This window comes from Xiphophorus couchianus, chromosome 5 (assembly GCF_001444195.1).
Source record: "Xiphophorus couchianus chromosome 5, X_couchianus-1.0, whole genome shotgun sequence".
Lineage (NCBI taxonomy): Eukaryota > Metazoa > Chordata > Actinopteri > Cyprinodontiformes > Poeciliidae > Xiphophorus > Xiphophorus couchianus.
Window position 1 is genome coordinate 31,854,186 of NC_040232.1, and position 22,333 is coordinate 31,876,518.

The 22,333-nt window shown below is 39.5% G+C and overlaps 2 protein-coding genes across 4 annotated transcripts in view; both read left to right on the forward strand.

Moving 5' to 3' along the window:
• rbm20 (RNA binding motif protein 20) overlaps positions 1-22,333 on the forward strand; it is a 56,406-nt gene that overhangs the window by 30,052 nt on the left and 4,021 nt on the right. For 2 of the 3 annotated variants that reach the window (XM_028017793.1, XM_028017794.1), the window contains exons 2-11: positions 6,502-7,504; positions 8,502-8,566; positions 8,885-8,997; positions 10,829-10,929; positions 17,597-17,743; positions 18,881-19,012; positions 19,093-19,172; positions 19,260-19,887; positions 19,968-20,054; positions 20,864-21,449. In XM_028017793.1, the coding sequence (XP_027873594.1) occupies positions 6,502-7,504; positions 8,502-8,566; positions 8,885-8,997; positions 10,829-10,929; positions 17,597-17,743; positions 18,881-19,012; positions 19,093-19,172; positions 19,260-19,887; positions 19,968-20,054; positions 20,864-21,449 (2,942 nt within the window). The remainder of the gene's footprint in view (positions 1-6,501; positions 7,505-8,501; positions 8,567-8,884; positions 8,998-10,828; positions 10,930-17,596; positions 17,744-18,880; positions 19,013-19,092; positions 19,173-19,259; positions 19,888-19,967; positions 20,055-20,863; positions 21,450-22,333) is intronic. The other variant, XM_028017795.1, reaches the window with a different exon arrangement.
• Positions 551-3,261, forward strand: LOC114144709 (zinc finger BED domain-containing protein 1-like). Its single transcript, XM_028017796.1, has 2 exons — positions 551-1,851; positions 2,220-3,261. Exons 1-2 carry the CDS (start codon positions 874-876, stop codon positions 3,117-3,119), a joined length of 1,878 nt encoding a protein of 625 aa, XP_027873597.1. The 5' UTR covers positions 551-873; the 3' UTR covers positions 3,120-3,261.

A 22,333-nucleotide genomic window follows, 5' to 3' on the forward strand; every position in this document is an offset into this window, starting at 1 on the left:
ACTTAAGAGGCCAAACCATTAGAAAAACCTTTCACAACTAATAAGTACAATAAACACACAATTAAGTTATTTACATTCAGTGCAAAAACAGACGTTTTTTATTTATTTATTTCTCACTTCCTGACATGATTTCAAACCAAACGTTCCTGGTTTTGGTCCACTAGGATCAACACGGTAAATTATCTTTTGCTAAAAATAAATTGGGGAATTGTTTTTTTTGTTTGTATTTTTTTTTTTCCTTAGAATTTTTGCTTCCATTAAATTCCAAGATTTACACAATTTCTTTAATATTTTGAAGCAAAAGAAAAAGCTAATTAAGCTGCGTAGCTTGGGTCACAAAATGTTGGTGTACCAGGGCTTTGCGACCACTAAAGCATTTTATTTCTTTTTGCCTTTAAGTCACTTTGTAACTAATTTAACAGCATAACTAAGGTCTCTATCCATTTCAAAGACCCGTTTGTGCTCAACCTTAAGATTCTGAGTGTTTTAGATCGAATGAGCTATGAATTATAACTACATTTTGAGATGTCTTCAATATTTCCTCATAGGCCTGTCGCGATAAACCGTAAATCGATTAATCGTACGATAAAAAAAACCTATCGACGTCATTTAATTTATCGTCCATATCGTCTCTGCTTGTATTTTTCTCTTTCTATTGATGACGCTGGATGTGTAGGCTCAACTCCGGCGCTATCCACTGACCCCTCCCTTCCTCATTTTTTAGGAAGGGAAAAATGAGAAGGGAGGAGGAGGGGACTATTACGTCAGGTAGTCAGCGCGCACATCATTTTGTACTGCTGCAGCTTTAGAGCCCCGTGAGGAGTTAGCAAGGTAAAGAAACACTATCTCATATTGGGGGAGGAGGGACTCGAAATGGAACTCGTTTCAAAGCCGAACGCAACTGCCGCAGTGTGGGAGTATTTTGGATTCAAACCAAATGACCGAGGCGAACCGCTGAACCTTTGCGAGCCGGTATGTCGCATTTGTCATAAAATAGTAGCAACTAAGGGTAGCAATACAACCAACTTGTACGTGCACCTAAAGCACAACCATCCAGTAAAGTTTTTCCAGCTGAGGAGGAAAAGTACAACCGGTGGCCCGTCTTCGTCTTCAAGTTCGCGACAGTCCACCGTCATTGAAACATTTCATCGACAGGAAGCATACAAAAAGGACGGCGCAAAGTGGTGCGCGCTCACAGACAGCGTAGTTCGCTTAATTGCTAAAGAGATGCTCCCATTTAATATTGTTGAAAAGCCGGCATTTCGAAAAATGTTGCAAACTTTTGATAGACGGTACGAAATCCCCGGAAAAACATACATATCACAAACGGCAATTCCACAACTTTACAGCAGTATTAAAGAGGACATACTGAAGGAGATAAAAGACATTTCATTTTACTCTGCTACGTCGAATATGTGGTCAAGTTCAAATATGACTCCTTATATGAGCTTGACCATTCACTATATAGCTGCTGACTGGACCCTGCACTCTAAATGTTTAGAGACCAGGTATGTCCCAGATAACCATACTGCTAACACCCTGGGAGAAAACCTGAAATCTGCTTTAGCAGACTGGGGACTGGATGAGGACAAGCTGGTCTGCATTACAACAGACAATGGCCCTAACATTGTCGCTGCAATAAGAAATCTTGGCTGGCCATGGCTCAACTGCTTTGGCCACAACCTCCACCTTGCTGTTTCCCATGGTCTAGACAGTGACAAAGAACGTACAGCACGTGCCATAGGACTCTGTAAAAGTTTGGTCAACACTTTCAACCTGAGCTTCTTTAAAAAGAGAGATCTGAGGAAGGCACAGAATGAAGCTAATCTCCCTCAGCACAATCTCATTCTGGTGAGTTTTTAAATTCATTTATTCAAAATATTCAGAGCCATGTTTATTTATTTTTTATTTTTGTAGCATGTAGACCTGTAGAATCTAATTAAGACTGTTGTCTGGCAATAATTTTACATATAACAACACAAATTGTTAAGGAGAATTAGTATCATTTCTTTAAACAAGTTGAAATAAATTAACTAATAAAAAATAGTATGGTTCTAATATAGTATTAATGTCTTTTGCTAGAGCCATTTTGGTGTTATTTCTACTTGTCAGCACAAGGGGTGTAATATTTTACTCGTCACTGGTGAAGCTTTGCCTTAAATGAGTAACATAATAATTCTATATGTTTTTCTAATAAAAACCTTTTCAATATTCCACAGGATGTTGTCACACGATGGGGCACTAAACAGAAGATGATCGAGAGGGTGTTGGAGCAACTCCCAGCCATCAGACGAGTCCTGGTACAAGACAGAAAGCACAGCCATCTCACTCCAACCTGGCAGGATGTTGCGGTGTTGGAGTCCATCAATGCAGCTTTGAAGCCACTGGCTGACTTTACAGATGTCCTTTCAGGAGAAACATACGTCACAGTGTCCTCTGTTAAGCCTGTGCTAGAACTGATTAAAGGCGACCTTCTCTCTCCAGGCCCTGATGACAGCACAATGACTGCCACTATTAAACAAAACGTATGCAAGATACTGACTGAAAAATATAGCTCACCTGGCATCCAAAATCTCCTGATAAAGGCCACCATCTTGGATCCAAGGTACCGTGGCAGCATGGAGGAGGCAGGGTCATTGGATGATGTCAAACATCAGCTGGTGCAAGAGCTACTGGACTTAAAAGGGCCAGAAGTAAGGGAAGAAGGTGCAAGTGGTGAGGGTTCCAGCCAAGCTGCTGGAGGAAACAAACATGAATCTACAGCTGACCCACCCACCAAGAAGAAGAGGCTAAGTGACCTTCTTCAAAACAGAAGAGCTGAACTCACAGTTCAGACACAAGCTACATATCCAAAAAGAGAACAGGCTGATGCAGAACTGACAAAGTTCCTTCAAGAAGATGCTATTGATGCCTCTTGTGATCCCTTGATGTGGTGGTGTGACAATCAAAGAAGATATCCTTTGATGGCAAACTTGGCTAAAAAATACATGTGCATTTGTGCAACAAGCACCAGTTCAGAGAGAATGTTTAGCACAGCTGGAAACATTGCTACTCCTGAGAGATCTTGCCTTAAGCCACACAAACTCAACATGTTGGTATTTCTTGCTCGGAATCTCTGACTAAAGTAGCTACAGATATGCCTAAAGATTGTTGAGGCATCTGGTCTTATTTAAAAATGTGCTTGTTTCTTTGCACTATTTGTTTGTAAAATGGCAGTTTTCCCCATCTTTATTTAAATCTAATGATATACAGACTTCATAATCTGTATTGTTTTGGTTGAATGTAGTTTTTATTTCCACTGTGGTTTTATCTTGTGCTTAGTTTTTATTCAAGTGCATTTTTTGTTAGAGACCGAGAGTCCATTTAATTTTTATTTCTGCTTGTTTTATTTTATTAACCAGTTCCAGTGTTGAGTGTTCTTTTGAAAATAAAGGATATACATCTTTGGCAAGAAATCGCATGCATTATTTTGTCATTTCCATTAAATCAGTGTAAAAAGGTCTTCAGACAATACTATCGTCTATCGCAATAGTTTTTTGAGACAATTAATCGTTCAGCAAAATTTGATATCGTGACAGGCCTATTTCCTCATAATGCTCTTTCTTAATGTTGCCATCTATATTGTAAAGAGCAACAGCATCTCTACTGGCAAAACCTCCACTGAACATGATGCTGCCACCACCGTGCTTCATACTTCCCTCCTTTTCCTCTAAACGTAACAATGGTTATTATGTCTTGACTGCGATTTAAACTTTAATTTATTCAGACCACCACGTTAAAATTCAAGGTCTTTGTACCAGTACTTTTTAAGGATGCCTGTTACATACGAAGTGTGATTTATTTATTTATTTATCCCAATAATACACACAGTAACTGTATTTAATAATATCTTCAAATTTATTTATATTTGTTGATGCTCTCATTGAATCAATAATGTAGAAAATAGTAAAAAAATAAATAAATAAATAAAACTGTCAGTTTTGGGGTTGTCAAACGTCATTTGTCTTAATATATTGAATATGTAGATTTAGTTTTGAATGTTTTCTGCGTAAAATACTTCTTTGCTGTTTGACACAATGAGGCGTACAGCTAGGTTTAGAGTTGATGCATTGAGCCGAGCGCGAGGGGGCGCACACCAAACTCGCCGTCCACGCGCGTCTGGGAGTTTTGTCTTTATTCAACCTTGCATGATGGGTCCAGATAAATGTGTAAATATCTGACTTTACTCCAGTCTGTTTGCAGCTCAGAGAGTGTCGTGTGTATCCATGGCTCTTCCTCTTCCTGTTGATTAATGAGGAATCAGGCTCGTTCTTCGTCCTCTGTTCCTCTTCAGTGTATGCATGATTATTATAATACCGTCCAGAATGCTGATATGTTTATACATTACACTAGTTCTTACGAAAGACAAATCGTCTTCTATTTACCACGACGACAACAGCCGCTCCGACCGTCTTGTAAAGTTCATGGTTCAGATGAAAACGCAAATGTTTGCATTCAGTTCAGTGCAGGTGTTAAGGATTCTGTAATCTGAAATGCAAAACAAGCCTACAAGGTTTCACTGAGTGTCAGTTTTCCACCTCAGAGGTGTGATTTTTAAGGCCTGGGCCCGGTTTATGTTTCAGTGCGAGGAGAAGTGATAGTCGCAATATGATGAGTTTATGAAGTGGCAAAGTATTCCCAAGAGCAAATCATAACCAGAGAAGGCAGCCCGAATATATGTAGGGGCTAATAATCCTCTGCCCGTCTCAGAGGCGTGAATTAATATTTGGAAAGAAATATCTCTGCAAAAATCTTCACTATTTAGCAACTTAAATCCACTTCATCTGCTGCACCTTTTCATTCACTTTCAGAAGATTTTGTCCCACCACATTGGTTTAAATTTAGTTTGTCAGTATCTGCATGTGCTATAATTTCAGTGCTTTGTCTCAAACCATGAGACGGGTGTTTTGGCCAGACGAGGCAGTGTCAGGTGCTTCACATTTCTGATGTGGCGTGTGGCTGAGGAGACTAAGTTTAGACAGTGAGTGCATTCACTCCACCTCGTCAGATGCTGAAAAGGTGGAGCAGCTACTCAACCAGTAACAGATGTGTAAAAAAAAAAGTTTTTAAAAAGCCCTAAAATACAGTAGATGCATGTTTAATTGTAGCTGCACACTGAGAATTTTATAAAGATCCGACCTTTTATTTATGGGGGAAAATATGATTTTAACAAAATCCCTAGTGGCACGATTAGTCGCCCTCGGTAATAAAATGCTAACTGTATTTTACTGACAACATCAGTAAAATAAGTAAATAAATTGCTACTTTGGCTAACCATGTGTACGATGGTCTAAGTTGTAACTAAAAGTGCAGCTGCAGCTTCTTAGGTAAGTTGTTTTATTTGTATAGCGCAATTTCAGGAACAAGGCCATTCTCAGCTCATCTTTGCGCCATCTCCCTTCCACATATAATAAAATTGAGTGCAAAAACATCTCAGTTTAATCTGTTAGTTTTTATACTCTGAGCCCTAAAGTCAAATTTTCGTGTATAACTCAAATCCTCAGGCAGCAAGTTTGTAACTAAGGGAGACACTAAGACTAAAAAGGCAATTTGCAAAAGTAAAACTATGCAATTTTTGACCATGCAATTGTTAAACTCATACAGACTAGAAATTTATACAGTGAAATGGACACAGTGATTTTCCCTCATCATTGTTAGCACCTACTTACTCACACCCACAGCAGTCACTTATAACCCACCTTGAGGGAAAGTGTTCTGTTGCTTTCTGCAAGAAATATTCACATTTCGACCGGGAGAAATCCAGCGCAAATCTTTTGTTCTCTCCCAAATGGTGCTCTGTGAATGACATCAAGTTGAGCTGAGATTCATTCCTCAGGTAAACAAAGTTTTGTTCAGTTCACAGTTCTTAAATCTAAGATGAACCTACGAACTAGAGCAGCTGCTACTTGTCTTTCTCTTGTGATCACTTCCCTGCTCTTATATTTGCATTAAAAGTTATACCTTTTTATATATTTATACATATAATTTTGGGACATTTTATGCGTTTTCAAGATTGCAGAGTAGGAAATTTTGCATTTATAATGTATTTTATGAAGTTTTTAAATAATGTAATTTATGGAAGTCAGATGAAAACATATGCAAATTTGTTTTTGACTATTTCCTAAGTTTTATTTGTTTCCCTACTTTAAAACCTGTCAAACTTTTTATTGAAAATAATCACCAAGCATCTTTTACAATACCTGTAAGCAAAAAGTTACAGTTGAGTTAATTTCTCAGGCAAGTCCCATCATGGCACGAAAAGGAAACATACCTGTCAAGTTTCCCGCTTTGTCCGGGAAACTACCGTATCTTACCACTCCTGAATTAGTATTTTCCCCTATTATAACATACCGTATTATAACATACCACGCATAATTCCAAATCCAAAACTTGACAGGTATGAAAGCAACTGCATTTGTCTTGTGCAATCCATAACGTCTGTGTTGTTTTCCCACCATGTAGCATAATAGCACCTCCGTTGGACAACACAGAGAAGAAGGGCCTTCCGGTGGGTGCCCAGCTGCCAGGCAATGTGCAAGCTGGACCTCAGCTGCCGAACCAGCTCTTCCTGACTCCAGCAAGCCTTCAGCTCGCTCAGCTCCAGGCCCAGCTCACCCTCCATCGCCTCAAACTGGCTCAGGGAGGAAACACGGCCAACGCCGCCAGCATTCTCAACCAGTTGATTTCCAATGTCAACATGTCTCAGCCCCTGTTGAATCAATTAAGGAGTTCGTCTTTGGTCGGGAACCCACAGGGGGCCTTCCCCACTGGGGTGATTGGTTTCCCCTCCTCAAATTCAGCCGTTGGGTCGTTGGTGGGTGGGGCATTCAACCAAAACTCAGGGAATGTGCGACTGGATCATCCTTGTGGAGGGGGTGGGAAGAGTCAACAAGGTGGGGAATACGGAAAAACTCCTGGATCAGCTTACTCTTCTGACACCGACAGACGTCTTCAGTACAGCTTATCTGGAGGAACATCTGCTGACGAACAGTACGCTGGGATTAAATCTCAGGCCAAGAACATGAGCAATGTTGGCTTTCACAGAGATTTCTACGGGCATGAATTGCAGGGACAACCAGTTGGGTTTAGTTCCAATGAGCAAATGAACTCCACCGCACATAAGGAGCAATGGAAAGGCCATAATAACTTAAACCAAACTGGAAAGGTGAACATGGCTTCAAACCCTCCCACAGCATGGCCTTCAGCTGGGCAGCCCATTTGGAACAGAACAGAACTGTACAACCCAGAAGAGCCGACCCCCGAGCCCAAGCTGAACTGTAGCGGGGTTTCCTCTTTCGGCATGCAGGGCTTCGGAAGCTACCAGACCCTGCATGGGGGCGAGGAAACCCTGCCGTCAGGTACCAGGACACTCCAGACCAATCAAGTCAATGATTTTTATGGCATCACACCTTCCCAGCTGCCACATCAGTGCAGCATCTGTGAAAAAAAGGTCTACAACCTCAAGGTGAGCATCTCCGAGTGTGAATGTTTTATTTGCGTGTAGGGCCACTAGATGGCACTGTGATTTTTAGAACGTCATCAAAAGCACCCGCACTTTTGACCTTTCACTTCCACTTTATTGTACATAGTAACCCGTCTCCCATGAACAAAACACATAAATTACTCATCAGAAATTGTGTTGAACTGAACAGGTTCATTACGTTTGCGTCCAGGCGTTTTGGAGGCTAACAGAAATCCAGTTTTTCCACAGACAACACTGCGTTACATTTTGCATTGATTCTACGTTTCTTAGAAAACCGATTAAATAAAAAGGAAACAAATGCCTTCATTATTGCTTTACATTTTCAACCAGATAATTTGTCTGTTTATGTTTTGTTAGAATGTGTCATGTCAAAAATTATTTTCACACCTCTCAACAATCATTGCCATGACAACAACCAAACCTCCATGTTGGCCGGCCATTTTGTTTTTGCTTGTTTCCACTGGTGTCTTGATGATTTATGTGTGATGATCTGCTCCAAGTCTATGAGGAGAGAAGGCCTCCTGGCCATCACTCTAATCTTAGCTTCCCTTACAGATTCTCTATCAGATTCAAATCAGGGTTTTGACTAGGCCACTCTAAGATGTCAATGAAATATGTTTGAACATCAAACTAACTTGAGTGAATTTCAGTGAACTTGATGCACTGTTTGGTAACCAGAATCAACTGAAGTGTATGTATCACTGGATTTAAATAAGTTTTGGGGAAAGTGTCTTGTAACAGCATGTGTTATAAATAAACTAAATTAAATTGAATTGAAGGCAAATAATTTTGGGCTTATCTGTAAACAACTCAGGGATAAAAATAATATTTTTTTAAAAAATCCTGATATGTTTGCAGCTATAATTTACAGCTTTAAGGAGCTTTCCTCCCAGCCACGAAGGACAAGCAGTGCCCGTCCAGTGAGCCAAAGCAGTTAAAGACTATGTTTGGACACAGCATGACGTTTATGTGTTTTCAGGACTGGGACCAGCATGTGAAGGGGAAACTGCATCTGCAGAATCGAACTTTGTACGCCACCGACAGGTGAGTTAATAGCTACTTTGAAGTTCTTGTGCTTCTTCCTCAACCTGAAACTCGTGTTCACTTGCCTTTCGTTCTTTTATTTTTAGTGTAAGACCAAAAACTATAAGTGTAAACATGATTTTTGTCATAGACTTTGTCTTAGCCTCTTGGACATAGTCAACACAACTGCATTCTGACTGTTTGGGGCATCTTTTCCTCCTCGTCTTTGCTCCGTAAACAGCTGTCTTAATCTTTCTAGGGTTATGATCTCTGTCACAAGATATGAGTGAGCAAGGCAGGGGAGAGGCAGCTAAAATCAGCCTTCTGTGATTGTTGCAGCTCAGCGGCAGCGGCATCGGCCGGAGCCCCTCAGTACGCCGTCGGCAGGCCGTGTGATGGAGGTCTGAACCCAGGAGGGACGAACCCCTCAGTCTGCTCCACCGCAAGTCAGGGTAGGGTAGAATTCATTCATCAACACCTCCAACTAAGCGTTATTTACTACTGATATGTAATGTAGTAATGTTTTTTCTGTCTGCTAAAGAATGTGAAGGAGACTATTTCAAGAGGCATGCAATAGTGTATGGTAGTTTATTGCTTGTCATGATGGAACTTGAACTGTTCACGTCTGCTGTTTTGCAAAAATCGTTTTCAAACCTAAGAACGCTTTCGATAGCTGAGATATGCTCATGTGAGAGCAAAGAGCTAACAAAATGGCTGTTTTTTTTTCTGTACAAGAAAAACAAAATCTCCTGTTAGCTTTAACAGCGTTACAGAGAAGGACCGCGGTTCTCCACACTTTATTACGTCCTATTTGTCACATCGAGTACCAGAGTGTGGTCCAGACAGCATGAAAGACAACTTGTGCCAAACTATTACTGTTGACAATATCCAAGGGACATGACTTTGAGCAGTCTCAGTTTCACTCAGACAGCACATGATACCTGAGCCTGGTTTACGTCGAGGCTACAAATCAGTAACTAAAGCGTATTGTGAACAACTTTTTCTAGTAATTTGGACATATAGTACCTAGCAAAAATATTCCCTTTCCTTTAAATCTTTTTTTTTTTTTTACGTCTTTATCAGGTTACTAAAGAAAATTTTTATGTGTAGTAAATTGGAACTGTATGTGCTACAGAAAATAGTGTACATAGATGAAGGTAAAATGAAGTATAGTTTTAAAAAACCTGCCACAGGGCGTGCCGCGGTGGCGTAGTGGTTAGCGCGACCCATATTGGGAGGCCTTGAGTCCTCGACGCAGCCGTCGCGGGTTCGACTCCCGGACCCGACAACATTTGCCGCATGTCTTCCCCCCTCTCCTTCCCCATTTCTTGTCAGCCTACTGTCATCTAAGGGACACTAGAGCCCACAAAAAGACCCCCTGGAGGGATAAAAAAAAAAACTGCCACAGTAAACTCTAAACAGGAGTCATGTATTTGAATTTAGCCTCCTTTATCCTGACATCCATAAATAAAAGGCAATCAAACAAATTCCCTTGATAACTCACCAAATTAGTAGACTTACTAAAGTAATCCAAGTTTAAATCTACCTGTGCTGTTAAGACCTCAGAGGTAAAGATGTGCAATACCATATATTTCGGTTTGGTATTAATCTGATATCAACTATATACAGTACCAGTACCAATACTTTTTATTTAAGTTTGACATATCATTAAACTTCTGATCTCTATGTGCATTTTAGTTTTTACTTTTTCTTCTCAAACAAATGACATTATTTGGACAAAAGTCATAGGTGTATACTTCAATAAAATACTTTAATAACAAAATAAAATGACAAACGGTAATAAGAAAGCAAAAAAAAAAATCATTTGAGATCCAATCAAATCCAAATCTTTTGAAGAAGAGTTGAAAAATTCTAATAGAAAAATATGCATTTCAAGATGTAATCTGAAACTTAAGTATCAATATCTTGGATCTCCGCTCAGAGTTTTGTTGGAGAATATTAGTGAACAAACAGCATCATGCAGACCAACAGACCAGCAGATCAGGTCGGGGAGAATGCGCTACAACCACATTTTTACAGTTTTTCTCCTCTAGTTTAGATATAAATACTAAATCAATACTCCTTCCTACTCCAGACACAGTAGCTAAAAACTTCTGAATTGAAAAACTCACATTCCTGTTAGAAAATGAAGACTAATGATTCAATCTGAGTTATTAAAAAGATGATTTTTAAAATTATTTAACTATATTGTCATAAAATGTGACTTTTCATTCTCTTTCCTGCTGTCCTTTATGACATCTATAACACGTGTCGTTTGAACAGATGTGTCGTCAGGAACCAAAGCATCATACCTGCCAGCAGGAGCCATGACGACGTATCCCACAGCAGACGCAGCGTTTACCCTCCACCAGCCGGAGTCAAAGGTCAGACAAAGGTTCTGCATTGTATTTACTTAGAAATGATTCCAGTTTGCGCTGAATGTCTGAATATATGTTTCAACAGGTTTTAAAGTTATAAATGAACAACTGTTACTCACCTTTACCGTGTCATCTTTGACCAAGAGAAGGACCCGTTTTAATGTTTTAACCATTGTTTTTCCTCGTGTTTATATTATTGGATGTCGTTGTATTATGTTTTCATGTTTCTTAAAATACATTTTGCTTTTGTGTGAACGGACTATGTTTGAAACAATTAATGGACCCTTTTTTTTCTTGTTAATATCTTCTGGGAGGCAACAACACTGAGCTTGTTGAATTTCATGGGGTGTTTTTTGTCTTTCCCGTGTTGAAAAGTATCACTAATTTAATATTGTTGGCAGTGAAATATAAACTTAAAGAAAATGCTCTACTGAGATTAAAAAGAAGTGTTAGGGGATCACTCTGGCGCCAGGGGTTTTATAAAAATGCATTAATTTTTTTACTTGAGATGTTTTTTCTTTCCCCTTACTGCAAAAATTCACTCAAATTAAGTTTATCTAATTTTTTCAGCGTGAGATTATGTAACTGCTAGAACATGAATTTTTGCTTTTTTTTTAAGCAGTGGCGAGGTATTATTTCACACCTCCAGTATTTGTTATTCAGTCACATTATTTGTGCTTCAAATGACTTTAATCGACTCTTACATTAACTAAATGCATTATGTACATATTTTAAAAGAAAGAAAAAAATTGGCTAACTTTTTTTCTTTTCCACACGATTGAAGCCTCTTCAAAACGAACAAAATTAGTGTTTTATAGTTTCATGCGAAACAAAACTGAAAGTTGCGTTTAAAATAAGCACCAGTCCAAAATTAACATTGTGAATTACCTTTTGAACCTCCTCTGGGTTGGTCCAGTTCCTGCTAATCATTTTGTGAGGATTTTCTGTCTTTCCTAAACTGAAAGACAGAAATTTCAGCAGACGTGAATGTAAGTCACGACATTTTATACGCCTCCGTATTATTCCCTGGGAACAGAGTTGCAGAGGCACGCCTGGCAGTCAGTCGGTCTCTCCTCTAGAACAGGAGACCGGGAAACAGCATCTGTTGATAGACGTTCATCACACAGGCAGACGTCTCGAAAAGCACGCAGCGGATGATAAGTGAGGTGAAAGGAGCCCAAAATTACCCCGTGTAACTTGCAGACAGGGTGAATTGGAGCGCAGCATGAAGCTGTCCACAGTGTGTGGACTGGAACAGGCATGCAGTGACAGGCTGTTTATTTTTTACAAAAACACACACAAGTATCGTTCGGTACAGCAAATTCATTCATCACTTTTAGATTTAGATTTCTTGAAAATTGTGAAACATTAATGTATTTATTCTTTATTTATAAAAACGTATTTTTACTCTTCTTTAGTTCAGGCTATTGTAGTTGGTGGATACCGTGTGCAAAAAAAATACAAAAGGTTTTTTTCAAACTTTTTGTATGGGTACAAGCAAATAATGAACTTTTAATTTAACCATTTAAGAAGTTTTAGATATCAACTGAACTTCTTGTTGCTACCATGTTGGTTGTGGTCACTTTTGTTGAGGGAGATAGGGCTCACCACCCAGAGCAAAATTTCATCCAAGGGTGTAATGAGTTAAAAAAATAATTAATCTCTGTTGGTTTTACTCCAAGCAAGTTTTCTGTTGATTATTTGCATGTCAGTTCAGTAGGGATTGAACCTGCTGTGTTGTGCAGAGTGTAAGCATGGCAGAATGTGTGTGTCCCTACATCATTACTGGGTAATGACGTTTCATATAATGCAACGCATTGGGTCTGACCAGACAGAGCTATGATTTAGTGCAAACATAATGCACTGAAAAATCAAACAAAACAAAAACTGTGTTCACTCGGACTTCCACTGCATTTGTTTCGCATCAAATGCAGTCATTTTCAATCATTTTGAGTATGGTTCCAATGAGGCTTGTTTGTCAGTAAATTTTAAGATGGAATTTACATATACTTTATATATATATATATATATATTGCTCAAAAAAATAAAGGGAACACTTAAACAGGTGTTTAACACTTAAAGTGTTCCCTTTATTTTTTTGAGCAGTATATATATATATATATATATATATAGAGAGAGAGAGAGAGAGAGAGAGAGAGAGAGAGAGAGAGAGAGAGAGAGAGAGAAATCTATCTATCTATCTATCTATCTATCTATCTATCTATCTATCTATCTATGTAAATATATTCTGATATAATTTGATGTTTTCATTAGATGTAATGCAGCTTTGTACAGGATCATATATTAATAACTGCAGAAATGCACCAGATTTGGCCAGTGGTTAACTTCCATCTGTGGTCCAGAAGAGTTACGTTATAAAAAAATGGTATCTAATATCAACTCAACATAATTTTTTTATTCTATTTCATTGGATGAAAGCAATAGTAATACATGAAGTTAAAAAAAGTTTGGGACTTGCCAAATGCTTTGCATGAGCTGTAAAGTCCTAAAAATAAATAAGTAAATGACTGTCTAAATCTGATCTACAATCAGATTCAACCATATTCAAATTAATTAAACCACAGCATCCTTTATTATTAGCTCTTTACATCTTTGACAAAACCTCTTGTGACATAATATATCATCTTATTGATCACATGGTCTTTTTTTTTATTCATAAAAGATTTTACTGTATCAGTGTAAAAATATTTACAAGCTGCGCTTCAAGAGCTAATGTTAGTCCCAATAAAAACACACCTGCTTGAGCCGGACATGTGCGGGTTTTATTGTCTAGAAAGCCGTGTTCTGAACAAAGAGCTTGCACACATACAACTTTGTCAAATATGTGCATCAAACTTTAAAGCTAACGTCAATTTTTTTGTGCAAAAAAAGTTTCTGCCATGTCTGCACTGACATTCAAGAACACGGTTGACGTTTCTTTGCGCTGCAGAGTCTGTCGGTCTGTGGTGAAGTAACACGGTAGCTTTGTTGCTTCTTGCAAAAGAACAGCGATAAACACTGGATTACAGCTAACCACTGTTTGGAAGAGCAACCTGGAGGCCTTTGAGTCGCACCCTCGTACCGCAGTATAAAGTTTCAGACCAGTGAGGGACTGGTAAAGCGATCCGAGGAGCTGGCATGAGAGCCGTGTGTGTAGGAACGCAAAGGAGAAACTGTAAAACCGAAGAGGCTTTCTCCCTTCATCAACCAACATGTTGGAGGCCGCTTGGGGCAAATAAACCGGAACATCCCAAGGAGGCGTTTCAGCTGGTTTTTATGAAGCAAAACAGCTTTAAAGAAAGAAATTTAAAATTCCATGTCGCTACAGTCTAAACCAGGGGTGTCCATGCGCCCATGGAGCGGTTTTGTGCCGTCCATGACTGCAGTTTAACAATAATCCATTTTTATTTGTAATCAGGGCAAAAATTATTACCAAGAAATTAAAATCTTTATATCATGAACATAAATGATACACTTTCATATCATTTACTTTGATGTGAAAGTATCTGATCTGGTATTTGATAGGAAAGTATCAAAGTAATTTGATACTGAATACTTTGAATTTAGAAATACAGAGTAATTGTTGTTAAATAATAACCATGTTTTTTTTTTTGTTCCATTTCTTTTTAATTTCGTGATAAATATAACTTTTATTCCACCCAAATCTGCATTAAATAATTTCACTGAACTTGGCTGAACAGAGCGAACATGCTCAAAGAGAGAGATTCTGGTAAAACAAAAATACTAACATCCAGTCGAACCAAAACGAATTTGCTAGCTGAGTAGCTTTCTTTTAGTGAAAACATGCCAAACCCTTTTTAACTTTTGGATCTACAATAATTCACACGTATTTTCTGACTGCTTTGCCCCACAGTCTGTCCTAGCTGGTGGCTGATCACACTGGGTCAGGTTTTACTGGAGTTTTTCCTCTCCACAGTCGCTAAATATATGCACAGTATGAAGGATTTCTGCCCACAGCTGAAACTCTTCCATCGCTTTGAACAATAAACTGAATTTGACTGCATTGTTTGATAACAAAAAACAAATTGGAATGTATGAACTTGAATTGCAATCTGTCTGTAAAAAGAAAATTGCAATACAAGTTATATTCCTTTGGCCTGTGTGACATAACGTTTGGCTACTGCTAGCTTAAACAATACCACAGAAAGTGTTGAAAGAAGGTTTCGGAAACAGCTAACCGCTTAGCACACCACAGCAGGTAGATATTTAATCGCTGTATTGTTGGTTTCAGCTTATTCTAAGGAGGCCATGACACCGACGGAGCAAGAAGCAACACGGCTTAACCGTAATGGTTTATGGGAGCAGCTACTGTTTGAATGCTAAGTCAACAAACGCTGTAGTTGCTCTGATCAAACTCCTCCAGCTTATAAAGACTTTTGTTCTCTCTTTTGTACCTAACCAGCCTATTCCTGGATGTGTTTATTGAGCTCAGCCCGTACTGACCTTTGTGTTCAGAGCTGGCGAACTCCGCTAATAGAATTATCACTCGTCCATCCGATGCTGTTAATATCATAACAGTTTCAGCCGGCCAGGGGTGGGGGACACTAAGTCACCCCACAAACTTTCAATAATCGTGGGTCGTCCGTTCGACCGTCTGGTGGAAGCCCAAACAACAATATGGTCTCCTTTTGAGTTTTTAAATCATAAAACGATGTTAGTGTTGTTTAATGAGAATAAATAAATAAATAAATAAAAACTCTGTACTGAGTTTAGCATGTCAGGTTTTTAACAGTAGCTGGATGACATCAAACTGAGTCAGTCTGATGCTCAGAAAACGCAGTGCTCCGACATTATGGATGACTTTTGAGAGAACAAGGGCGTCCTTATGGAGTCCCATTGGACTCTCCACACTTGAGCAAAGTAAAGTCTGTGTTATTGTTGGGTATTCCTTGAACAAATTCCCTGTAAAACCCGAGACCCTGGCGTCTGACCCAAAGTGGGATTAAGCCCACCGCCTGTCCCGCACATGGAGCTGTCTGTCAGATGGCGGGTAGCAGGGGGAGCCGAGGAAACTGCCGCCGCAGCACAATGGTGGGTGCTTATCACAGTATTTGTAGTTTTAACGTTGCAGAATTTATTGGGTTGAAGATGTGGCAATTAGTGACGCATTTAAAAACTATGAAATAGTGTTTGTTGTCTATGAAAACAGCTAAAGGCTAAAGGGCTCCTAACTTTGTAGTATTGGGTAAAGAAAACATGCAAATATGCTGGAGCTAGCAAGATGGCTAATTTTCATCTTTTGTCCCCTATCGTGACATTTAGTAATAAACACAAACAAAATTCTTGAAAGCAAATGTTTTCATGTTTTACCTTCCTGATGAAAGTGGAAAATAGTACAGAAACGACTGAGGCAGAAGGCCTCACAAGGCTCTAAACCAAAAGGTCTCACACGCTTAGTGTGTAATTGAAAGTATATTTCTGTAAAAGGAAAACTTTTAAATTTCCTGTATTTGTTCTCTGTTCATATTGGAGGCAGCACAGATACACAGTATGCTGCAAAATATTCAGAACCCTTGAATTTTTTACATTTGTCGTAAAATAACCACAAACCTCAAAGTGATATATATATATTTTTTTGTTTTGTTCTGTTTTGTTTTGTTTTGTCAGGTCTCAAAGAGTTGAGTAAACTTTGGTTTCTGCGTTAGCTCTTGAAAAACCTGAAGGAAGAAAAGGGCAGGAGTGGGAACTGTTTCCCAGGGTGCTTTTTAGAATTTGCAACCAATGAAAATATTTAAACTGTCATTCAGTCAAGTCAAATTTTTTCTCTCATGCTCCCTTTAGTGATAATGTGATTATATTTTGTTGCCACCTCCACATTTACAAAAAATAACAATTTCCAAATCGTTTTAGACATGATCATAAACGTTCAATAAACGATGTGTAGCACATGACCAGCCACTGCTCTGTGACGCCCACAACTAACAGCTGTCGTTGTCAACTGATTTTCTCACCTGAGCTGTGGACTTCTGCAGCTCCTCCAAAGTCGCCCTTGGCTGTGTGTCTTGATTAATGCTCTCCATTCCCCGCCAGTCCGTTTAGGTGAACCGCCGTGCCTCGGTAGGTTTGCAGCCGAGTGTCAAATGTGAGAAATGTCTGGGTCCCGTCAACTGACAACTCTCTAAATCCAAACAAGAAACCTTCATTATCACCACAGCGCTGCTGCCAGGGGGGCTAATAATAAATGGGATCATGCGGTTTAATGTTGCACATAGTTAGACAGCCAGGTTTTCCACGCTATGCTTGACTTTTAAATCCTGCATTTTACTTAGACATTAGCTTTCATCTGTTTTAGCGCTATCTGAAACTAAGATGGCTTCAAAAGGCCTTGAAACACCGGGGACCAAAGTCAAAATAAGAGATGACTTTAATAAGACCAGGAAGTTTCCCATCACACGGACAGAGTAGTTTCACTCGCTGTTCCCCATTATTATGAGGCAGAGCAAACTTCATATTTTTCTGTGTATAATGCCTAAGAGTTGCAATAAATCTTGTAAAAACTCTCATCTGTATAATGTGTGCTCAACTACCTGAAAAACCTAGAAAACTAGGAATGTAGCTCTGTTAAATGTGCAGGACTTTATTTACAGACGCTCATCAGACTTGATCACTGGTCCGAGTGTTCAACACACGTCTGTTTGTTTTGTGCTTTTAGCCGTTTCCACCCAGGAAGGCCTCGGCCGGCCGCGTCGTTCACATCTGCAACCTGCCTGAGGGCAGCTGCACGGAGAATGACGTCATCAACCTGGGAATACCGTTCGGGAAGGTCACCAACTACATCCTGATGCGCTCAACCCATCAGGTACAACATGTACTTACTTTTGTGTTTGTAGTTATTTACATTTTAATTCACAGTTCTTCATCTGTATGGCTCAGATTCAATGCAGCTCCTTTGCTGATGTGTCCCCAAATCAGGTAACTCCAGTTAATGCTCTGTTCAGATAAAATTGTCTGTACAAAGTACAAGATTTTCTTCTCCTCATAATAATCTAAGATAAAGGGAAATCTGGGTTAAGCCAAGCTTTTGACTTTAGTGAGAAGTAGAATGAGATGTTAGATAAATATGTAACAATCATATAATTTAACCCTGACTCTGAAAATCAGCATGTGATTTTCAGATTAAAAGAAGGCAAATTTATTTTAAATATGTATTAGAGAATATCTTTATGTCTATATATCTTTATGTACCCAACCATCTATTTTTTACTTTGAGTTGGTCACTTAATGACATACTATCATACAACAACAGAATGTCTTCAGTCAGAGACTTCTTCAGATTTGCTGTAACGCAGACCGCTGCAGAAGATTCTTCCTCCCCAGAGCAAACTCTTTGAAGGCTTACAACAACATTTAACTTTCTTGTTGGATCAACTCAGTATTTTTGAACTGAATAATTATTGTGTCTCATTGTAAAACTTCTAGAGAATTAAGGTTAAAGTCTCTGTGCAGCTGTCAGCAGGCGTTCGTTAACTGAGAAGTTGTGAGCATGGCTTTCTTTCGACAGCTTGCCTCTAAGGTCCCAGTTGTTGCAGCAACTTTAATTGCCATGACCTCCCAGTCATAATATAATAGTGCGGTTTGGGCCAATAACTTGATTAAGAAGTAAAATATTTATGAGGTTATGTCAACACTTGATTTTCAGATGATTCTTTTTTTCCAAAATTATTTTTGGATTTGTTTTTAAATGCCTTGCATTTTATAGTGGTAGTTTTTAGGCTCTTTTTTTTTTTTTTTTTTTTTTTTTTTTTGTCGCTCTTGAAAGTTTTGCACTGTTTTTTTGGGGAAACCGTGGAACATATTAAAATGACTTCCAGCTTTTTAAACGGTCACTTTCAAGCCGTAACTATTTAAAACGTTGCTATGCCTTGATATACCACCAGATTGTCACTCTCGTTGTTGTCGTTTCTTTTAATGGAAGCTCTCTCTGCTCCTTAACTAGGCCTTTCTGGAGATGGCGTATGTTGAGGCAGCTCAGGCCATGGTTCAATACTACCAACTGACTCCTGCCACAATTAACGGTCAGAAACTCCTCATACGGATGTCTAAGAGGTACAAGGAGCTGCAGCTCAAGGTAAAGTAACGACAAAGGAGCAACCGACATTCACGATGTGTTAGTCGGCCACTAAGCCTGAATCATTTTTTTCTTTGCAGAAACCCGGTAAAGATGTTCAGTCAATCATCCAGGATATTACCTCACAGCGTGAACGGGATAAAATGCAAGAACTTGAACAGTAAGGAAACTGTTGCGTTGTAGTCCTTGAATTTTAAAAAAGTAAAAAATTTACAGAGATGTGTTTCTCTTTATTGTTTCTTGTCAGCTACCTTCCAGACAGAGCACGGTCTCGCAGCCCCATCAGCCGCTCTCTGAGTCCTCATTCCCACAGTCCCAGTTTTACGTCGTGCAGCTCTGCCCACAGCCCGCCGGCGGCCCCGTGCCGGGGTCAGGACAGGGGCAGCAATGGCCTGAGCCCTCACCGGGGCTCCAGAGACTGGCCGTCGCACCTGAGACGAGGGGAGGACGAGAGGGAGCGGGACGATCCCTGGAGGAACGGTGGCATGGACGACAAACGACCAAACGGGAGGACGGCCGACCGACGGAAGAGCTACCACAAACACTTGGGTCACTTGAGGTCTGCAGACGAACGCGGAAGTGGCGAAACGACAACAACGAGGAGCAGCAGAGACTGGCACCCACGGGACAGCCCTCTGAGCTCGTCTCTCAACTCTTACAGGAGCATGGACGAAGATTTCAACAGGGCATCTCACTATCGGCATGACGCAAAGCCGAGGAGGAGGGACGGCGACCACCCCGTTCGGTCAAGACACTCTGAGTTTGAGACGACGGACGAGCCGCGGTGTCGAACGCCGGAGGACAAGAGGCGGAGCAAAAACCCGAGCAGGAGGAACACCGAGAAACAGGAGAGAGAAACTGTTCCCGAAAATACTGTGAGTGCTTTTTGCTTCTGCGTCGGCGGATAATTACATCCATCTCATCTTTTGAGCAATAAAATGTTTTCTCCTTTCAGGACGCCACATCCAAAGAAAAATCTGTTTTGCCACAACAAAGCAACAAGTCAAAAGAGGCGGCTGAAAATGACAAAGACAGAGAAACTGTGAGTAAACTTGAAATAATCAGGATTTTGATTATTTCAAACAGTTTGATTATTTCAATAATCAAACTGTTGATTATTGACCTGCGATACATGCTTCAAAACTAAATACTTGAATTGTCTAAGACATACATAAATTGTGATAAATATGTTCATCATGAGTGGATGTAAACTTTTGATACAAAAACTCAAATGAATTATATTTACTGTTAAAACCAATACCTTAACAGAATTACTAACTGTAATTTTATTCATAATTTTAAATTATACATACATGCATATTATATAATTAATACATTATGAATGGTATATAATTAAAAAATGGATTTGGTAATAACGTTTTGAGTAACATCAGTGGTATTGACATCAAAAACATATGCGTACACAAACTAATGTACACGTTCTTCTTTATATCTAAACACACTATTATTATACAAAACATTTTCTTACTGTGTCTATATGGATCTATATTTTTTTTCTTTTCTTTTTTACCTGTTAATGGGAGTAATATGTATTTTTTTTCTTTTATATGGCTCAAAATTAAGCAATAACAGTAAAACAAATACTAAAACGAAGCGTGGAACAAAGTTCAGAATGTATTTTTAAGGAGTCAAACTTTGGAACATCTATATAAGATCTGAAACATGTCAAATGTTTCATTACAGTAAACGGTAGACGACTATCTGTATTCAACATTCAGGCGTATCAAATGTGTCGGTATTTTAAACGTCTTCGTTGTCTGCAGCTTTATGTCAAATGTGTCTGTACCTTGTTGTGTGCTTGTGAAACGTTTCCTTCATCTGTGTCGCCAGGAGAATGTGCTGGAAAGTGCCGAAGACACGGATGAAGAATGTTGGTATCCTAAAAACATGGAGGAGCTGGTCACGGTGGATGAAGTGGGAGGGGAGGACGACTGCATCCTTGAGCCAGATCTCTCTGAGCTCGAGGAGTTTACTTCCTGTCACAAAGAGCCGACAGCAGAACGATCACAGCAGAAGCACACGTCTCCATCGGCTCCAGCAGTGGAGGAGCACAAAGAGTCCGACGAGAAACCTGAACGGGAGGACTCCTTTGAGGAGACGAGGGGCGAGGCATCAGCATCCGAAGCTGAGAAAGCAGAGGATCAAATCGCTGCACCAAGTACTGAAACCGAGAAAGTGAATTTAGAAACTACAGAGCAAAAAGTGGCAGACATCAGTGGCTTCCCGAGTGAGGAGTTTAAAGCAGCGCTAGAGGAGACGTGCTTGGAGAGCGCCAAGCTTCCCAACAACACGACGCCGGACGAGCCAATGGAAAATCATATCTGTTTGCCAGAGGACAGCAGAAGCCAGGAAGAAAGGCAGACTCCAGATAAAATCCATCTGGAAGTTCAGCTGAAGGATGGCAGTCTGAAAAGAGGTACTTCTCAACAATATGTGAGGTCTTTTTTTTTAATCTTCTCCAAAGGTGACTTTCAAAAATATGTTACATTGATAGCATTTTTTATTTTCCGTAATCATGCAGCAACATGTTTTATATCTGTTAGAGGCTTAGAGACACTTAACCAATAGAAGTTAAATGTCACTAATCAAGTTTTACGTTGCGACTATACCGGAAACCTTTCCAAAAATAGTAATCGAACCGTAGCGCAGAGCATTCTGGGTAAATACAACCACAACAAATGCAAGAGTCTAGTGCTAGTGGGAGAAATGGCTCGTTGTCTTTTCTTGAAAAAAAAAGAGATATATTACAGCCATGAAAATATGACACTACTCCATTTTTGTTTACATTTTGTAAAGAAGGAAGTTGAGCTCAGTGTCTTCTTCAGAAGTTTTTGTGCCTTTTCCTTCAAGTGGTTCTTGGTGCAGCGCCACCACAGGCGAGGAGGTTAAGCAAGTTTTTCAATTGGTTTAGATTGTTTGACACAGTGCAGTGTGAAAGCGAACCTGGGAAGTGGAACAAATGTAGCAGAGCCTACCGGACTGTCAGGTGTGAAAACGTCCTTAAAGTTCTGTTTTTCGGTTTTGGGGGGTATTGCTCTGAGATGTTTGAGCAGTTGATTAACAGCTTGTTTATATTCAGATGTATTTTTTTATAATTTGCCTCCGCATTTTGAAGCTCGACTTGCATCTCGGTTTCGATTGAGGATTCCAAATTTCCTCCATTGCCTCAGATTTGAATCAGGAGTCTTTACATTTCAGACTTTCTGTACTATGAACCACTGTGTGTTAGAGGAAATACTAGCAGAATAAGTATTTTTAAAAAATCACCCTATGTGCCCAATTCTTCCCTCCAAAAATCTA